At 40.5% G+C, this 20173-nt stretch overlaps 2 protein-coding genes across 3 annotated transcripts; one reads left to right on the top strand and one right to left on the bottom strand.

Moving 5' to 3' along the window:
• Positions 1-274: 274 nt before the first annotated feature.
• On the bottom strand, positions 275-7450 carry cpdp (CPD photolyase). Of its 2 annotated transcripts, none has more exons than XM_084732798.1 (10): positions 7335-7450; positions 6688-7067; positions 6416-6564; positions 5342-5524; positions 5069-5227; positions 4328-4526; positions 2724-2876; positions 2355-2476; positions 940-1099; positions 275-844 (listed from the first exon to the last, which is right to left on the bottom strand). In XM_084732798.1, exons 2-10 carry the CDS (start codon positions 6947-6949, stop codon positions 696-698), a joined length of 1536 nt encoding a protein of 511 aa, XP_084588924.1. In that variant the 5' UTR covers positions 6950-7067; positions 7335-7450; the 3' UTR covers positions 275-695. The 2 variants fall into 2 exon arrangements, with proteins under 2 accessions (XP_084588924.1, XP_084588923.1); XM_084732797.1 differs by having other exon boundaries at positions 7262-7416.
• Positions 7451-10148: 2698 nt separating this feature from the next.
• Positions 10149-18805, top strand: LOC146317345 (UAP56-interacting factor-like). The gene is made up of 9 exons (XM_084731398.1): positions 10149-10359; positions 10503-10643; positions 10747-10913; positions 13254-13402; positions 13694-13766; positions 16215-16270; positions 16422-16496; positions 16680-16806; positions 18231-18805. Exons 1-9 carry the CDS (start codon positions 10287-10289, stop codon positions 18330-18332), a joined length of 963 nt encoding a protein of 320 aa, XP_084587524.1. The 5' UTR covers positions 10149-10286; the 3' UTR covers positions 18333-18805.
• The last annotated feature ends 1368 nt before the right edge of the window (positions 18806-20173 follow it).

Genomic DNA, 20173 nt, shown 5'->3' with positions numbered 1-20173 from the left:
AAAAGACTCATATAAAAGGAGAGGTTTTCATTTAAAAAAAACACTCAAATCAATTAATCTGTTAAAAAGAATTAGGTATTAATTTAATCATTAATAATAACTAATCCTTGAAGCTCTAAACTGCAATTTCAAGTCATTTCAAGCACTTTATCCAAAATCCAAGCACTTTTCCAACCTTGAAAACGGAACCAGTACAAATCCTGTACATTTAAATGCAATCAGTTCAGAGAAACTGTAGGTGGATCGAAAAGTAAAGAAAGTTCAGACAAGTCTGTTGAAGGCAACATACGCTGTATTTCAGGTCTTACACTGTGAGAACTGTAAATGAAGAAATGAACTGTCAACACAAGTGAATATAAATGAGCAGAAAATAGTATGACTTTACTTTTGTGTAAAAAAACAAAACAAAACAAACAGTAATATAAAAACAGCATAAAACAAAGTAAAAAGTATTCTTTACTAAAAAGGCACCACAGATCAAAATCTAGTGTTAAGTTAAACAACAGCACACTGTACAGGAAATGAGCAGAAAATGTAAACAAAAAACAGCCAAAGCAATAAAACAATGAATATTCTGAATAAAACAAAGAAAAGAAAAGAATCCACTGCGAGAGAGAGAGATGCTGTCTGAGGTAGAGGTGGAGGAGACGTCGGCTGTCAGGCGTTTTACTCCCATCTTTCAAACATTTAACGCTTCAAAGGTTTTTGGGACAGTACTTTCGCTCAAACTGGGGTACGTCAAACTTCCGCAGGCATCCTTTGTAGTTCATGTAGCGGATCTTCCCGAAAACGGGTCTCTCTGCCCAGCCCTGATCGTGGATGCCACAAATAGACCACATACAGCCTACAGGAGGAAAAAAAAACAGAATATGTGAGGAAAGTACTTCAGTAAAATCAGCAGCACACTTGCACGAATGAGAATTTAATCTGCGTCCTCACCGACAAAACCATTAGGGTCCTGGCCGTCCAGCTCGTAGCGATCGTTCAGGTACAGAGCGATTTTGAGCGCCTCCTCTGGTGAAGAAGTCCACTCCAGGATCTTTTTAGCCCAGTACATCCTCAAGAAACCATGCATCTTCCCCTCACTGACCATCTGGTACTAATGGAGAAAAAGAAACAAAGCTTAAAACGGTGGTTTGGAGGATTTGATCCTGGGTTGTACGAGGTATCAGTAATCAGTGTATCAGCTACAGTATATGACAGTCAGGAGAAGCAGAAAGGGGCACAGAAACTCAGCCATGAACTGCTGTGGACGGGGTCAGCAGCAAAAGATATTTTTGCCACTTAAAAAAAAAAGTCCACGTGTAAAAAAATCTGAAAATAAAAACAAGATCATTTAAGTGTTCACTATATTTAGAATATTTTCACCACTTTTCATTGATGTCAGACAGCCTTTCCTGACAGAAAACTGCCATTTTCCAAGCCAGATTGAGGCAACGGGAGACCAGCAGCTCCTGTGATCTGAGGTAAAATTACAGTCTACAATCACCAAATAATATTTTAATGCTGCTGAAATGTGGCACTTTGCACCGTGCAATATGAACACTGAACATTAACTTACAAAACATGACAAAAACTCACTAAATGCTTCACCTTTTCAGACCGAAGAGGATCTCAGTGTCTGCAGGCGAATGACTTTGTTCACCTGGAGCTGCTGTTAGCTGACAGCCTGACACACAGTGTGGCTAACGTTAGCAGAGCTAGCAGCAGCAGCAGCTGCTCTGCATGCAGGTGACTGTACTTCCTGTGGTCACACATCACTCCGGTCGAGGGGATGTATATCCATTTATTCTGTCACGGTCTACATTCAATTTTATTTCCATTTTCTATATTGAAACACTGACAGATCGTGCTGGTTTTATGAGCTGTCGTCTGTCCAACTTTGCTGATAACAACATCTGGGGTTGTGTGGGCCATCGGGGCATACGTGCTCGGTGAGAGGGGCTGCAGCCCTGAATAGTGGCGGGCGGCTGCTTAACATCTTAGAGGCAACATTTAACTGGCATCGTGCATGAATAAAGTATTGATGAATAGTTTAACAGACTAGTTTCTGCTGCTGACTAGTGAGGGTGACCATGTTTAATCACAAAACACATCCCTCATTTGGACACACTCACATCTGGCTTCTGGTTTACAAAAGTAAAGTGGTGAAATTCTAAATATAGCGTACGCTTAAACTTTTAATGATTTTTTTTTAGGTGGACCTTATATAAATACCTTCTGTCGCTGACCACATCAACAGCAGTTCATGAAAAATAAATATCCCTTTAACACAGACGAACAAGCAAATGTTTAACGTTTAAATAAGAAGGAAACTGTGAGACCTGTTGTGTTTTTTAGGATAAATGTTGTACCTGAGCAGCGTTCCACAGTTTGTCGTGCGTCTTTGCTTTCTCCAGCTGCTCACGTGTGTAGATATACGGCCTCTTGTCTTTGGCGTGATCTTTCAGGGTCTTCTGAGCCCATTCATACGCACCTGAGTAACACACACACACACACACACACACACACACACATACACACACACACACACACACACACACACACACACACACACACACACACACACACAATCCAACAACATTTACAGAAACAAAACAAAAGAAGACAACTTCAGGAGCAGAATCATCATCAAGCAGTTCAGCGTGTGACTCGTCTAACTGCTGCCACTAATGAGACACGACAGAGTGAACAGGATGCAGTTTACTGAGATCTCCACTGACCCTCCACGCTGTCGTACTTCTTGTTGTAGAAGCAGAAGTTGTCGGTCAGCTCCCTGCGCACCACCAGCTCCTCAATGAAGGAGGAGACGGGCTGACCCGCCTTCCTCCCGCTGCGCTGAACTTGCAGCGCCACCCGCTGGGCGGACAGGTGGCCTGATGGGAGGAGAAGGAAAGACGGTTGAGCAGGATGAAGGAAAAAAAAAAGAGCCACATAAAGATGGACAGATCGAGGAAGCGGCGATAAAACCCTGTCTTCCCCAGTTCAGAGTTTGCATGAGGAACTTCTGAAAGTTTTTCTGTGATCTGGTGTCACGGCCGTCCACTTTGAACTGAGGCTGCTGAATATCTCAGCAACTTAAACAGCAACACAGATAAACAGATGCTTTCTGGACAGACCATCCAAACGTCTCACATAACTAACAGCAGGGAGTTTGATCACAGTATCACGATATCATTACTACGAGATCAAAGCCAAGTGCATTTTCAATAGAATTTGAATTTAATTTTTTTCTTTTTTGCTGATTTGAAAAATCTCAAAAACATTAATTTTGTGATCCACTGCACCTCCTAATCGCAATTTTAAAAAGTCTCAATACTGCACCAGACTGTGATGATATCTATCAAGATATTACATGATTACTTATTTTAGTTCGGAAAGGAAAGTAAGGAAAAAATCATCATTTTTCTTTGTTTTTAATATCGCAATGAATATCATATCCATGGACTTTTTGTTGTGGATTATTGTTCCTTGAGTTTTTACTTTTGTTACATCACTACCATCCAAACTTGTCACATAACTCACAGTGGCAGGGCTGAATAAAAATATATAATATATAAAAATGAGTTACAAGGTTGGAGTTTCAGTCAGACTTTTGAACGACCAACTTCTACCCAACAAATTTCACAAGTACTCATAATGATGTGAAGTATCTGTTTTATTTCTAGAATGAATATGGATCAGAGCAGGAACATCGAAGCTGTTCTGAAATCAGCACATTCACTATTTTTGTAGCTTAAAACCAGTTTTGAATTAAATAGAGCTTTGAGGGGTCTTTAAAACAAACTGTGACATGGAGAAGGCCTTTCATGATTTTCATGATTTATTGATTAGGCCATAAAATGTCAGACAAAACAATAAAAGTTTACAAATGCTAATCAAAATTCTCCAGATCCCAAAGTCTTTGAATTGATTCTTTTGTCCAACCGACAGTTGAAAACACAAAGACTCTTCGTTTGCTGTCATTAATGACAAAGAAGAGCAGCAAATCCTCCTGTTTATGAAATGTTTGACATTTTTGCTTAATAAATCATTTATCAAAATGGAGGCAACTAACTTTCTTTCCATCAACTGATCGATTATTTGATGAATTGTTGCAGCTCCATTTTAAACCTTCAGCAACAACATCCTGAACTTAAAGCCTGACTGATGAACTTCCTGCACAAACACACAGAAAAGTGAATTAATCAACAATTCTGGGACTGTGGGACGGACAGGAGAGCTCCGATGTAGGTGCGTAGTTGTTTGGGTCACAATAATGTGGTAATAAGAGAGTAAATTTAGTCATGCATAAAATTTACTCTGTTTTTTTAATGGTGCTACTGACCGAAGCGGATCCAGGGGGAGAGCTGGCTGAGGGCGGCGGCGTTTGGATCGTTGCGATGGGTTTCAAACAGTTTAAGGCGTACATCGATGAAGGACTCCAACATGGCCACGCCCCCCTTGGTGCCTGGTTTAGCCCACTCCGGCTCTCCAACTGTTTTGTCAACCTGCAGGGAGGCTAAGGTTTGTTCCCAGTCTACTGGCTGTGAGAAGAAAACAGACAAAAAAAAAAATCAGCAGAGGTCACAGCTGACAGCGTTTTTTTTTTTTTTTTCAAACTTCATAAGAGGTGAATAAAGTTCTGAGCTGTTCACCTCACTTATCAATCACGGCACTGCAGTGGAAGAACAAACTCCTGCGGCTTTAATATCTGCTGCTGGGGAGGAGATTTAAACTTTTGGACGGCCAAAAAAAAAAAAAGTCTGTTTTTATTCACTCATCAATAAATAATGTGAAGAGGAGAGGAGAGGCTGAAGGTTGAAAGGAAGTGCTTTACTGCAACTTCCAAACTCCCCATCAATGAGCTCACTGACAGGCCACTTTCCCCTGTATTGATCTCAGAAAACACTTCCACAGCAGTGAATATTTTTAGGAGAAGACAAATTATGATTGTTTTAACCGATCCATAAGTCCTTGAGTGTGACATAAAAACAAATGCACCGCTTCGTTCTTCTCCTCACAAGAGCATATTAACTTAAATTCGCGCCGACCCGAGCGTGCCCTTCACCGTTACTGCAGCACTTACTTTGGCAGTTCTTGTAGCCGTGTGGGGGTGTTTCTCTACCGGGGGAAAATCTGTGAGGAAATCCGGCAAAAGTTTGGTGATTTTCCCTCGGATGGTCCTGGCGGCGTACTCGAGTTTAGGCGACGCTACCCAGCAGGGAACGATATTGTGGGCATCAACCTATAAAAAGGAGAATTAGGTGTTTAACTGATATAACAATGAATACTGAGGGAGGTGAATTAATAAGTTTTAAGTAATAATCAAACAATGGTATCTCTGAGAGTGAGACTGTACCTGTATGAGGGGAGTGTCCTTTGGAAGCTTCTTTTTGACGCCCTCCAACCACTGCAGCGGCTCTCTGAGGGGGGAGAAGTCCGTCACCACGGCCCCCAGGCTGCGGTCTGACACCAAGCCGGGAAGAACTTCTCCCGCCGGACCGTGCAGCAGGTGGAACTGGATGTCCAACTTTTTGCATTCCTGTTCGGTGTTGGGGCAGAGCAACAAGTGAGTACAGTGTGTTTGACTTGTGTGCCTTCTAAATGCCCAAACCAACTTTCACCCATAATGTTACCTGTAACTACACCTAAACTCAGTAAAGAAGTGTGTGTGGCGTGATGTCAAGCCAACTTCCTGCACCCAGTGATGTCACAGTGATGTAAGCTGGTGTTCAGGGAGAACTACTAGAACTGTTTCTGTCACCTAATGCTGTGTTTTGACCAAACAAAGTGGTAGCTGGAGGCCAGGGTGGTGATGCACAGTAACATGGGCGTGGGTGTCGGTAGCTCCTGCACAATGCATCCTGGTACATGTAGGCACTGCAGAGGAAGCTCCACGGCAGGGGGACTCAGCTTTATTGGTTGACATAGCAGCACTGAGGAATTTACTGCTTCAACTGATTACAGTTACCATCAACACTGACTGGACATGATGAAAAATGTTAAACTTTCCCTTTAACTGCAGCTGCAATGATTTTTATCTCTGATGAATCTCTAAAACATTTTTACACTTTGTCGTTGTCGTTTTTAAGTTGTTACAGTTTGATAAACACAGATTCTCTCCACAAAACTGACAATTAAATTACTCTCCATCCATTTTGATAATCGATTAATTGGTTTGCGTAATTTTTTAAAGAAAAACAAATTCTCTGATTTCAGCTTTTCATGTGAGTATTTTCTGGTTTATGGACCAAACAGCTTATTGATTAATCAACAAAATAATTGTTAGTTGCAGCCCTGGACATTTTAAGACATTTTAAGGTCTAAAATTCTGATTATTGGATTTTAAGATCTTTTAAAGACCTGCAGAAGCCCTGGATAAAGATTTATCTGGATGATTTACTAATGTTCGGCTTTTCTGATCAGTCGTTACCTTTGCAACTTCCTCCAGACCTTTCAGCATAAAGGCGTAATGTCTCAGGGTGGACAGCTCTGATTTTGGGACATGCAGGCAGACACAGACGTGCAGAGGAAGGTTCTCCTTCACAGCAAGCCTCTGGGCGTAGATCAGTGCCCAGTTATCTAGAACACAGAAGGGGGAAAAAACAAAAAAACACAGGACATGTTACTAATGGAGACATGGAGAAAATACAAGCCAGAAACATGTCTCCCACTGCACTGCTGGGGGACGTTTAAAGTGTTTACCTTGTACTCTGTGGTCTCTTAACATCCAGTACAGGACCCCCTCTGAGCCCTGCTTTATCTTTTCAGTGTCAGAGATAAAACGGAGGCGCTTTTTGTTGAATTTCATGTCCTCCTTGTCTGTCCTCTGCTGCTTCAGGAGCTCCTGCAGCCAGCCCTCAGCTCTGTCCTTCTTCACCTCCTGCACGGGAGACAACTTCTGCTGCTTGGCGCTGGGCTCTTTAGCAGCAGGAGCGGATGTCGCCTTACGTTTTTTGTCTGACATGATGGTTTTATTAATGAATGACTTCGTCAGGCAGGAGAACAGTGAGGTGAGGCTCGGATCACTGCGGGCAACAAGACTCGAGAAGAGTTGCCTTGATGCGGAGGAGAGAAAAGATGAGCTGCAGGAGAACCACAAAGAAAAAAGGCTGAAAAACTCGAGAAAACTCCGCGTCCGTTTACAAAACATCACAGAAACAAAAAAGTACGAAGCAAAGTTTATGTTGCACTGAATTAGGACGACAAAAGTAATTCAGTAACACAAGCCAGATGTTAAACAACACGAACGAGGAAACTATTAATTCAAATGACTTACCTTCTCCAAATGCAGTGAAACATACAATGAATGAAACTTTAAAAAACGTCGGTTGAAGGTGGTTTGAAACAACCGACAGACGAAGACGCTTCTCAACGGTCCTGTTACGAAAACACCGTATTTCCCTTTACACAACCAGTTACATGAGCACGCCGGTGTTTTGGTTTTGTAACACACTATTTTTTGTTGCGTTGAACTTCATTTCCCACAATGCAGCTGGAACGTCCTTACAGAGCATGCGCGGCACCGTTTTCTTCCTCTTCTATTTTTTCTCTGCGCTTTATTGACAAACAGTAAGTATACAATGAGACAGTATACAAAATAAACACAACAGAAGCACCAGAGGTAAATTAAAGTACATTACATAAAAATGTTAAATGACGTACATAAATCATACGTTTTAATATCCTTTTTGTTCAAAGAAAAAAGAAATAAGTTTTATTTATCTTTCAGTTTCTTTCAAGAAAATTGTAAAATTGTTTGTTTGAGAATTCACTTCTTTGAATTTTAAAAAATACCAGAAGATTTGTGATGAAAAAAAGTATTTGTCATCTTTTTTGAGGGTGTTTAAGGACTCTGGACTGGACTCTCAAATGATGTGTGTGCTGTTTTGATTAGTATTATGGTGTTTATTTGTTTATTTGTTTGTTTTGATTTGTTTTTTCTTAAAAGGAGGGGGGTCCCTAGTATACGCCTGTGGCTTCCTGACCTCTCCTGACACATTTATATATTCATTTTTTCTTTCCTTCATTAATGTATTTTATATGTGTGCACATAAAATAAAATAAAATAAAAAAGAAAGAAAGACACCAAGCACAATGTTTTTCCATTATAAAACAAAGTATTTGAAAATATGGTCACTGATAAATCTGCAAAGGTCTTGCCACAGTTTCTTGGTGTGAGAATAATGCCAAAATAAATGTAATAAATCTCTATTAAATGTCTCCATGTAGTGACTGGCAGGGAAACATTTATGAACGATTTTATAGGACAACCTCCTTTATCTTATTTATGATTAGTGTTTTATGAGGAAGCATCCAGACCTTCTTTCTTCTTCTTCTTCTTTGGTTTAAATGTCAGGCTACAAACCAGCGTTAAAGGTGCATGCCGCCACGTACTGTATCGGAGTGTGTGACATCATGACTTTGCAATGAATTGATAATTGAAATTGACATTAATAGCTTTACAGTTTCTTTTTCTGTATTCCTTTCATCCTCTTCAACATTGTAAGATTTTGTGCAGCACAGAAATAATTCTGCAAATTTGGGACAACCCTCTTTCTTATTTTTGTTGTAGTAAAGTTTTAAATTTGATTTGCTGTCTTCTATTATTCCATATAAAATTTGAAATTATTTTATTCCATTTATTAAAGTCCACTCTTGTCATTGGTATTGGTAATGCTTGAAATAAAAATAAGAATTTTGGAAGTACCATCATTTTTACTGTTTCCACTCTGCTTAGTATTCCTTCTGATACCTTACGTTGAGATTATTCTCTGTCCACTCTGTTTTCTTGTCTAATATTTGCAGATTTACTTTGAATTGTGGAAATATCCACAGAAGACCGCTCCTACTTATTACCGCTGGACTATATTGTATAGAGTCTAATTGTGACTGTGACACTTTCTGGTTAATTTTCCATCCAAACCCTTTACCAGCAAATGTTACATACTCCACAGTTCCTCAGAACAGATGAAGCTATATTTCCATTTCCTTCTCACTGAATCCTTATCCAGTATGTTAACGATAATTTAGTTTTTCTCAAGTACAATGGCAGCTCACCAGATTTCAAGCAATGCATTGATGGGTGTGGTTTTAATTGATTCCACGCTAACTCTTAATGCTCTATATTGCATCCTGTGAAGTTTTTGTAGATGATTTTTTGCAGCCGTGTCACAGGTGGCTCTCAACAGAACCCTGTTTATGTATAAAAATGCTTCTCTTAATCCTGCTCATTGTCTGTTTTCTTTTTAGTGACCAGCATATAACATGATTTTGAAACAGGAGATTTTAACTCATGAGACCATCTCTCTACACTTATTATTGCTTTCTGAATATATTTCAAGATTTTAGACCCTTTTACAGCTGATGTCATTGAAAAACTGCACATGCATTTTGGCAATAGAAGTAGTGGTCTCCTCCAGTCATCCAGGCAAGTTATCAGGCTGCAAATGTTGAATTAAATGTTTTACCAGCAACCAAAATCACCTAAATGTCTGGTTGTTGCATATGTGATATGTCAGAATTGATGTTCTACTGGAAAACTTAAGCTGTTCAGAATTCCAACAGGATCACGACCGTTTCAGAGCAATCGGTGGCGTCTATGGCTCCAAGATATTAAACATCTTGACTGGACTGAGGACACGATCAACACTGCTCCTGTTTACAGCAGCCCACTGACAAGCTGCTGTGGTCTCCAAAATGCACGCACAGCTTTGTTCACAAATGTAGAAGGATCTATTATGTGATATTATGTTACAGACTATTATTATGCGATATGTCATCCTTGATAATTATGAGTAATAATGTCACTTACAAACACAATACTTCAAGACATATTAAACTTTATTCATATAAAATATTAAAATATGATTTAATCAATTTAAATATTCTTATATATTATTAGAAAACAAGTCAAATGTTATTTAAACAGGTAAAATAATCATTTAAAATTAAAATATGAAATATAAAAATATCTGAGATATAAAACTCCTCTGTGAGCTCCATTGTTTGTTTTAGGCCCAGTGACAGATGGCTTTAGAATCTGTGCAGGCCACTTTGCAGGGAAAGTGATAATAATAAGAACACACCCATGATTTGGGTTAAAATTAGAACTCTCGCGAGATCCAGGGCTCCCTTCCAGACACCAGACCGTACGGAGCATGCGCGGCGCCGTTTACGTTCGGAGGAGGGTCGTGTATGTTGTAGCGTAACGTTAGCCTCTAAAGAGACGAGCTGCTGGCACAGTGGCCAGTGATTCTTGTGTTTCTTTTTGCACTCGGGGTTGTTTGTCGTGATTTTAAAGTATGAACAAAGATGATTTTACAGCAGGGCGGGGGAAAAGACCGGCAGTTCCTGATAAAGTCGACATGTCATTAGGTAAGATGGCTAACACAAACGTTACTGAAATAGAGTACTAGCTCACGTTAGCTGCTAACCAGCTGCCAGTAGCTAGCTACACAGATCTAATTTGAGCATTTAGACGCTCCTGTTTATTATTGCTCCTGTGCTACATTTAACAGATGACATCATTCGGTTGAATAAAAAAGAACAACAGTTAAAAAGGAGACAGGCCACTGTGAACCGACGACCAGTGAAGAAGAAAGGCCGTTTAACCCAAGCTAAGGGAGTTTCGCCCAGGACTGCTGGACCAGTCCAGAGAGGTGTGTGCGCTAATCATTCCTCCCATTTTGTTTGCATCATTGTTAACCTTTGCTACTTTCCTGCCGAAACAGTTCCGTACATGTCTAATATCGTCTGTACCAGGAGGTGGCGTGGCCAGAGGAGGAGCAGCACCTAAATTAAGAAACAGAAGAGTCCCTCCACCACCGGGTCGACGGCGGGGTCAGGGGGTTATCACAGGCCTGGCAGCCAGGAGGCCAGCTGCCCTGCTCAAACGAGTTGGCACATTTAACAGAGCAGCAATCAACCAGGTAACAGGACACACACACCAGACCAGCACCGACACTCTGTCTTATTCTGGGATCAGGACATTAATCTAACTGAGTGCATAAAACAAAATCTGCTCAGAAAGTATGAATCGTGTACAGAAATCGTTCCCTTAAAACCGTGTCTCTGTGATGGTGTAAAATGTCTCTTTTGGAGGACAAACTTGTTGTCTCGCAGCTGTCTTGAAGCTGTTAGTGAATCCTGCCATGTTGAAAAATGCAAACGCTTGTATATTATTCAGTAGGAAATGGGGGTGGATACCTCTTTGCACGTTACAATTTGATTCTGATTCAGAAGACCACAAAGTGACCATACAACCATTATCGTGCATCTTGGAGCAAAATTTACCACCAACCAGTATGTGTTTCAGTTAGAAATCTTTTTTCTTTTTTTAATGCATTCCCATGGTCATTTCACAATAAAATAGCAGCTAGAGTTGAGGCAATGAAATTTAAAGTTTGTATGGAAATTCAGTTTGCCTGTATGGATTATAATGATACTAAACTGACAAGAAGACTGTCAACATATGACACCTTTTATCTTGTGATTCTAGAGTTTTGTGTTCTCACAGACTAATATGTGTATTTGTGTGGTCATGACTACAGAAACGCTACCTGCTATGACGACTTTGGCAGACATTGACTGCTGTTCATTACTGATTTGATTAATGGTTTTGATAATGTGTGTATTGATTAATCACAATGGAAGGTTGTTTTCACCCTGCTTGAGTTAGCATTGATGAATAGACCAGGCTAAATTGTCTTAGTGGAACAGGTTGAGCCTTGATTGGAAGTTGAATGATGATAGAATACCCCCCCCCCCCCCCCCCCCATCAAAACATAAACAAAGAGTAAAAAGAGAACAATACAAAATATTGAGAGTCCTGATTGAAGAAAACTAATGAAACTTCGCCCATGTGTTGCTGGTATTGCAGCCAAGCTTGATTGAGATCTCGAACCAACAAAGAGTCTCAAAAGAAAGACAGAGCTCAAGTATTTTACAAAAAACTTGTGCAATATTATTAGTTACCCTGGTAACCACAGCCAGTCTTGCTCGCCTTGTCTTTGAGCTTGGCACACCAGCAGACCTTGATCCTCTTGCTTTAATGACCTGGTTCTGCCTGACCTTCATCATGCCCAGAGGCAGAGCTTTCTCCACATCCTGTCGCCTGGCAACAGACATCAGCGGCCGCCGTCTGGTATCCAGGAAGCACTAGCTCTCTTCGTTAGCTGCCCCCATTGTTGTCTGCTCCAGACAACCGTAGAAAGTTTTCCATTTTGTTTCCCATCATCCCAGAATTGTTATTCATTCAAGGCTAGCAGAGGTCGATGAGAATCAGCGGATGTGATTGGAACTTTGAAGTGCTGCAGCTCTCCTACAACACCCTTATCTGTTTTTCTCTCTGTTTCTATCAAACGTCAGTAAGCACTTCAGTCCAAATGGCGAATTGGAGCCGTAGACCGTATATTAAATAGGTTGAAATTCTTTTTAATATACGGGCTGTTGAAGAGAGTTGTTTCCCCCCACCACCTCCTCACCAGACTTGAGGAAACTCAGGCAGGCAGCAGAAAAAACTGTGGCAACACAAAATGAGTGCAATATTGTAATCTGACCATAATAAACCATGATGAGCTCTACACTGTAAGATGATCTACTCTTTATAACCACAGATTGCCCATCAATGTAAAGCGAATCCTGTTATCCTGAAAACAAAAGCCCACTGCTCTGAAAATACACACACTGATATATTGCTCAGTTCAACTGTTATAAACATCAACTCCTTCTAAAAGATTAATGGATTCAAATGACTCATTAATAGAAACTAAAACAGTTGTTCCGGGCGGAAAGAAGAACATACTGGCCGTATGATTGTTGTCAGAAAAGCAGGTTAATTCATTAATTTCTGATGGCCATGGAGGTTTTATGATTTATTACAGTAAATATATTACTATTTTCTCTGTTAAAGCTGTGTTTTACACGCTCAGTATTCAGGTATGTCCTTCCCCTTGAGGATTCACAAACTTTACTCATTCTTATCAAAAGTATTTTGAACTTTTAATTATTTTCAAAGCGTTTATCTGTGCTTTGAGAGTTTAGTGGTGAAGCAGCTGATCTCCTCTGTTTAAGATACGTCACACTTCATTTCATACATTAAGCATTGTATTCTTCTTCATAAATTAAATTTTGTTTTGGTATTTGAAACCAAGTATAAATGCTGAAAAGGGGATTTCAGATTTTAACTAATCCTCTGCTGTAACATTATGATTTGCTTGTTTTGCATTTGGATTTACTGCATCTGTCCTCCGCCACACTTCCCTTTTCAGAAAACACGACAGAAAACAAAGCCCTTCATTCAACGCCCTGAAGCTCAGTACAGGAAGCCAGAGGTACAGAGGCGGCCGTACAGGCAGCCCGATCCACAGAGAGGCCAGAATGCAGCATCGGTCAGGAGACCGTTTCAGCTGCAGCGGCGGTGAGCTCACCTTTATAACAACTGGTGTAATCCCACAGTCCTCTGCTGCTGATGTATAATCCTCTCTGAAAACAGAGTGGTGCAAGAACTCAAACTCAGGCCGGTTTCTGAAGTATCTAATTACACACAAGACTGAGTTTTAAGAGGTGCAATCTCTTAAGTGTATCTGAATGTGCTACATTATGTGGTTAACTTTGCAGCATACGTAGCATCACACTCAATATACTTTAACAAACCTACACTGAGTACACTGCTGTGTTTCAATACTGTTTTTGTGTTGCACTCATGCAGACCACTGCCGCCCGTCCAGCAGACTCAGAGGGAAGCGCGCCAGGCTACATTTCTTTTTCGCCGAGGACTCAAGGTACACAAAGGCTACGTGTTGCAGTAGACTCTTCTACACAGCCAGGAGTGTTGTGCTGTTATTCCACCTCACGTTTCTCTATAGAACAAATCACAACATTTGCTTACATTAACTTAGGAGTTGCAAACCCCTGACTCACCCTCATGGAATGTAATGGCAGTCACATGTTGGATGTTTTCTTTTTTTAGGATGTTATGTCAAAATATCTCATTCATGTAAAATACATGTTTTATGCTTTCATTAATCAATTTTACAAGACCAAGGGGGCTTTCACATCAGAGACCTGGGCCCGGATCAGAGTACACTTGACCCCAAAGTCCAGTTCATTTGATCAGTGTGAACTTTTTGAAGTGTGCCTGGGCCTACATGAAAAGATGATCATGTGTACTCAGATACATCATACACATGTGCACAAGGAAGTGAGCTGCTGTTGGGGTCTTGTGATTGGCAGGCTTTTCTAAACCATAGCAACAACATAAACAAATGCTGTGTAGATGGTGATGTAAGTGGGTACAGAACAACTTTACTAAAGTGAAAGCTGACTGTTCAGGGAGCAGAGAGGGGAAGAAATAATACTCAGGCACAGAATGAAGCAGTCATGCCTAATGTGAAAACAATCTAAAGAAAATGACAGCTTGTGTTTACCCAAAACTATCAGTTCAGTGTCTCCTCATTCAGTCTCTACCTTTTTCCACCACCGCTCTGTGCTTTCTGTCTCTCACAAATGGACACAAACCAAAGAAAGCTTCTTGCCGTCTTGCTGTTTTGTAGTTTAAAGTGCGAGAGAGACCCCAGTGGTCAATCATTGTTCAGCCTTTCAACCAGCAGCACAGGCAGCAACAGAACTAAATCAATGTTTGTGTAAAAAGGGTGAGCCAGCAGGACAGGGCAGGACAAAGTGCTGTTGTGTTACACGTTCACAGCTGTTTGTGATTGTGTTTTATTCTCTTATTCCACATTTGTCCGTTGAGTCTGAGCAGTAGGGGTGTTACGATCAATATATCTTTTCAGTGTTCAAAGATCCAAGATGATCGATGCAAAGCGAAAATATCGATCTGTATCGTCATCTTTAAGATTCACCTTTATTTTGAAATTCCCACGGCCTGTCTGTCACAAATGTCTGTAAGAGTTCAGTCATAAAATTGATCCTGATTTAATCTACAGTGTCTCATATTGATGGCAGGCCACTGAATTGAACCGAATCGTACCGTGACAGACTTTGTGATGTCAGCAAAGACTGTGTCGTTGTCCAAAGAATCGATATAATATTGTATCATGATGAGCAAGAGAGACAAGTACACACACAGAGGCAGGAGAGAAGCCCCTCCCTGCCATCTTTTTAACAACATGGCTGCAAAAGAGAAGCCTTGCGTTATAAATTTACAAGGTTGTCGGCTCTACGTATGATTTGGAAAGAGCAGAGGAGCAGAATCGCTTGTTGAGGGACACTTCTGGTGTGAACAGCCAGGTTACTGCTCATCATGGCGCTCTGAACCCGGCGTGACGCCTCTTTTCCTTCTGGAAGGTTGTGCACAAAAGCAAAGCCAACATAATGACAGGTTTTCACTGCGGCAGTGTTGCAGGATCTCTGTGTTAAAGGGACTGTTGAGAGTTAGTACATGTAACAGATGAAACCTCTTCCACTCCTTCCATCCATACCGTAAACCCATTTTTTGTCATTTTTAGGGGAAAATGGGTCTTTTGTGGGAGACAGTGGGTGAAAAGTATATGCCACATAGAAGTGTTACACATCATCTGAAAGTTTGGAAGATAAAGACAGTTATTAATAGTCATAAACATTGTATTTTCTTTAGGAGCTTATTCAAGTTAGGAAAGTTTAGTGTGTATAGCTTAGAACATAATTAAGTTTTTGATGGCCGTTTCCATGCCCAGTTTTGTCTTATAAGTTGCTGCAGCAGGTTTAAGGTTAATATTATGCAGATTTGATGCACAATTCAACCCTTTTTTACCTCCTGAGGATCGATTAAAAATGGTGACAAATGCCTCATGAAGACACACAGATCCTGAGGACATCTGTAAAGCTTTTTCCAGTGATTAGATGGTGAGCAGGTTAGATGGTTCTGTTGTGGGAATTGCTCAAAAAAAACCTTATTGTCAATATACCTAGAAAAGCCACACATCCTCTGGATGTCCCAGGTCTTTAGTTTAAGAAGTTTCATGAGGATGTGATTATCCTGCAGGTCACAGCAGGACTTCTGCTTTCATATGATATCAGTACTACTTTGCTGTAAGTTGCTGTAGCCTCTGAAAGACAGTCCTGTCCACTGAGGACGTCCCCGAATATTTGAAGAGGCCTGAATGTGTGGATTTTCAGTTCTCATTTGTAGTATAACCTGTTTTATTTGGGCTTTTTAACACTTGCATCTTTTATTAGACTTAGTCCAAATATCAATAGTCATTGTTTGATCTTCATGCTTCATATTCCAGGTACAGGCTCAGGTGCAGAAGCCAAATCCTCGCGCTCCTCCAGTCAGAACTCGCCAGTGAGTATTCTGAGTGTTTTATCTGTAGAAGAGGAAATCTCACGGAGGATATGAATCATTTGAAGGGAGAAAAAGACCGTTTTTTGCCATTTCAGGGTCGGTGTCTGTTGTTGTTGTTTGTTACAGGTCAGTGTTTCTGTTTCTCCACCAGGTGGCGCACATCAACAACCAGCAGTGGAATCCTGACCGTTTCAATTGACAACCCCACAGCCAGGACGCAGCCTGAGTAAGCATCACAAACCCTGCAGGATCTTTTATTTACACTCTGCTTTTTAGACGTCTTTTATGAGATCATTTCCACAAGCTGTTTTTTTTTTTTTAATTCATAGTATAATATTTGGCAATGCACGTGTTGGTTGTGACCTTCACACCTCCTCGGTCACTGACAGACTGTGCGACCTCTTCGCAGGCCTCCCACCGCGTGGACCCTGCATCCCCCAGCTGTCACCGCCGCTCCTGTCAAAGTGGAAACCGTGGAGAAGAAAATCCCAAAAGGAGTCCCTCTGCAGTTCGACATCAACAGTGTTGGGAAACCGGTGAGAGCGTCCTGATTGATCGTGTAAAATTTAATTGATCTACTATCAAATAAACATCTGAAATATGCAGCCCTTTATATGTTCCATAAGCTACACTCTTATGACAAAAGGGTTCTTCCCAAAGAGCTGTGGTTCTACCCAGAACAATTCACCTCTGACTAAGGGTTCCATTAAGAACCCTTTTCATCCAAAGAACCCTTTTTGGGTTCTCTGTACTATAATATGAAACTGTTCTTGGTAGAACCCCCTGGGTTGACTCTAGATAAAACACTTGGATTCTCTGGTTGGATTCTTGTTGGAACTTTTAGAAAGGTAGAAAGGTTCTGGATAGAACCTCCAGAGAGGGTGCCAAGTGGAAGCACTGCACCATAAAAGGGTTCTCTGTAGAACCTCTCACAGGGGGTTCTAGGTGAAACCTTTCACACATGGTTCTAGGTAGAACTCTTTGAAAGGGTCCCAAGTGACCTTTTTATAAAAACTTTCTATCAGGAACCAAAAATGGTTCTATGGGGACAAGCTGAAGAACCTTAAATGGTTCTATTTAGCACCTTTATTTCTAAGAGTGTATGTGACGCTGTCGGAGAACGTGGAACACGTTGCTGTGGAAATAGAACTTTGATCGAGGGGTTGTTTGGTAAATGCAACATTTTAAAGATTTTGTAATTCTGATTAATTGATTAACTTAACGATCAATGAAGGAAAGATTTTACAATTTACAACCTTAGTTTGGACCTCATTTTCAAAGTCTTCCCTCTAATGATTGCTTTCATTATTGATCAATCTCTGTCATTTTCTCCACTAATCGATTAGTTGTTTGGTCCATAAAATATTAGAAACTATTGATCAGTGTTTCCCAAAATCCAAGGTGACGTCCTCAATTGTCTTGTTTTGTCCACAACTCAAAGACATTCAGTTTACTGTCGGAAAAAAGAAACCAGAAAATATTCCCATCTAATCAGAATCAGAGAATTTTTTTTCTTAAAAAATGACACAAACTGATTGATTATCAGTGAGCGCAACATTAACAGGCAGTGAGGAGTCCTCCACTGTAAGCTGATCAGCTGTTTATAACTGTCACTCTTCAACGTCACGTTCAGCCCGTTATCCTGAAAACAAAAGCCCACTACTCCGAAAATATACACTCTGGAGTTTGACTGACTTCCTGCCAGACTTCCTTATCATATTGCTCAATTTAACTGTTATAAACATCTGCTCTCTCTATTAATGATTTCTTAGGACTCAGACACTCGTTCAGCATTAATTTGAACTGTAATCAACACGAAAGGGCAAACAACAACACAACATGTTTCCTTTATCTCTGATGTCATCATGGTCATTTTATGATTTAGTACAGTTGCATATAATTACAGATTTCTCCTTTAACTGCGGTTAACATGTCTCTGGTGTATTTTCTCTCTCCACAGCAAACATCGATGACCTTGAACGAGCGATTCCGCATCCTAAAAGATCGGCGCACGGCCACAGCACAGAGCACTAAAGGCAGCCGGTTTGTCACCGTGGGCTAGAAGGCAAGAAGACGGCGACTAGTGATGCCCGGAAACCCTTTTATCCCGCTCAGACCCGCACAGCGAACCCCACCTTTCTGACGGATGGGACGTGCCGACCCACTGACTTTACCAACAGGAGGATGGCCACGAGTGGGACACGAGTGCGACGCGCACGACGGCTCAGCTGTGAGAAGGCAAGCGTCGGTGGAAGAGTCTGTTTTAAAATGAGCTCCCATTCATTGTTCATATCATTGTACTGCGCTGTTTGTATTGTGGATGTCCTAATCTGGGAAGGAAAGTGTTTTTTTTCTCCCCTCTTTGGGCTTTGGAACTGGTGACACTACTCTTAAGGACTGCTTGGAAGGTATTTCTTTTCACAAAGGACCGCTATGTATTTGCTAGGGTGGCACGTATGTTCTCAATACCCTTTTTTGACATTTTTGAGAATTGTTTTGTAATGTTTCTTCAAAATAAACAAGTTTCTCTTTAAAGGTTTGCTTCAGATCAGTTTGTAACGCACAGAAAATCTTCTCTTGTAGAGTCAAACGGCGCCATCTGGCTGTGAAACAGAAACCAAGCCGCCTCCCCGTTAATGTTCAGACAAGTACTTCAGGTATCCAGAGAATTCATTTACACGTTCTTTGCATGTGTGTCACTGTATCCTGGTGTTGGGTTTATGAATGTTAGAAAGAGGATCCACTCACATTCAGAGTTTTATCTAGAGCTTCCTGAAGTTGGCGCATATTTCACATTGTTTAACAGTAACGAAAAAGGCTTCACATGTCTGAAGGAGACAGATTCACAACTTCTTTACTCAAGTAAAAGTACAGATACTTCAGGAAAAAAAATCAGACTGGGAAAAGTAGATGTACTGATATATATATAGACATTGAGACTGAGAAAGTCGGTGTGCAGTTATAAAAATAATTCCCCTCAAATGCATTAAAAGCATAAAAGTAACAGGCCTGTTTTGAAAATGTAAGCAGTATAAAGTAAATGTATAAAGAAATTAGTTAAAATGTCAGGAGTAAAAGTAAAAAGGTGTCAAAAAAGTACAGACATGAAAAATCTACTCAAGTAAAGTAATTATTTGTCCTTAATTACTTCCCACCTCTGGAACTAAAACATTAATGTCTTGTACTAAAACAGTTTGTTACAAAAGAATCAGACAGTTTGGAATCTGAATATTGCTTTTATTTAAATACATTAAAATTTGCAATGTAACAAAACTATTGGCATATGAAATTCAAACACCATTTAAATGAACAAAACATGGCTCACTTCATTTTTCTGTGACTAGTGTCAGTAACACTAGGTTATTTTTTTTTTCCTCTCTGCCGACTCTGCTCTGCATCATTTTTCCCCATTTACACTGTTCACAGACTATCTTACAATAAGAGTGCTGAATAAAAATGAGGTAAGAAAGTGGTTTGAAGATTACAGATCATGCAGAACATGCTGAACAGCAACAAAATATTTTGTGAAGGAGGAAGTAACAAAAAAAACAAAAACAAAAAAGAAAAAGAAAATACATGAGTGTGCATTTAAAAATAATCAATTTACACAGCTTTGCATCTTTGGTTACAAAGTAGGTTGAATGATTTCACAGCTTTCCCCCCCGTGGCCCCCTCAGGAAAAACATCAGGGGTAAAAAAAAAAACATGGAGGAGGAGGAGGGGAGGGGGGGGCATGGCAACACTAATTCACTTTCAGAGAAAACTAGCAACAGAATTGAAACTTCATCCAATGCCTTCTCCAGGCTCACGTTAAAGGGATAATTCGGTTTATCTGAAGAAGGGTTCCACGAGGCATTTATTGACAGTCAGTGTGTCACCTGCAGCAGATGGCGGCCGACACGC

The sequence above is a fragment of the Lutjanus erythropterus genome, chromosome 12, assembly GCF_056507025.1.
Source record: "Lutjanus erythropterus isolate fLutEry1 chromosome 12, fLutEry1.hap2, whole genome shotgun sequence".
NCBI lineage: Eukaryota > Metazoa > Chordata > Actinopteri > Lutjaniformes > Lutjanidae > Lutjanus > Lutjanus erythropterus.
This window is presented reverse-complemented; position numbering and strand designations above follow the sequence as displayed.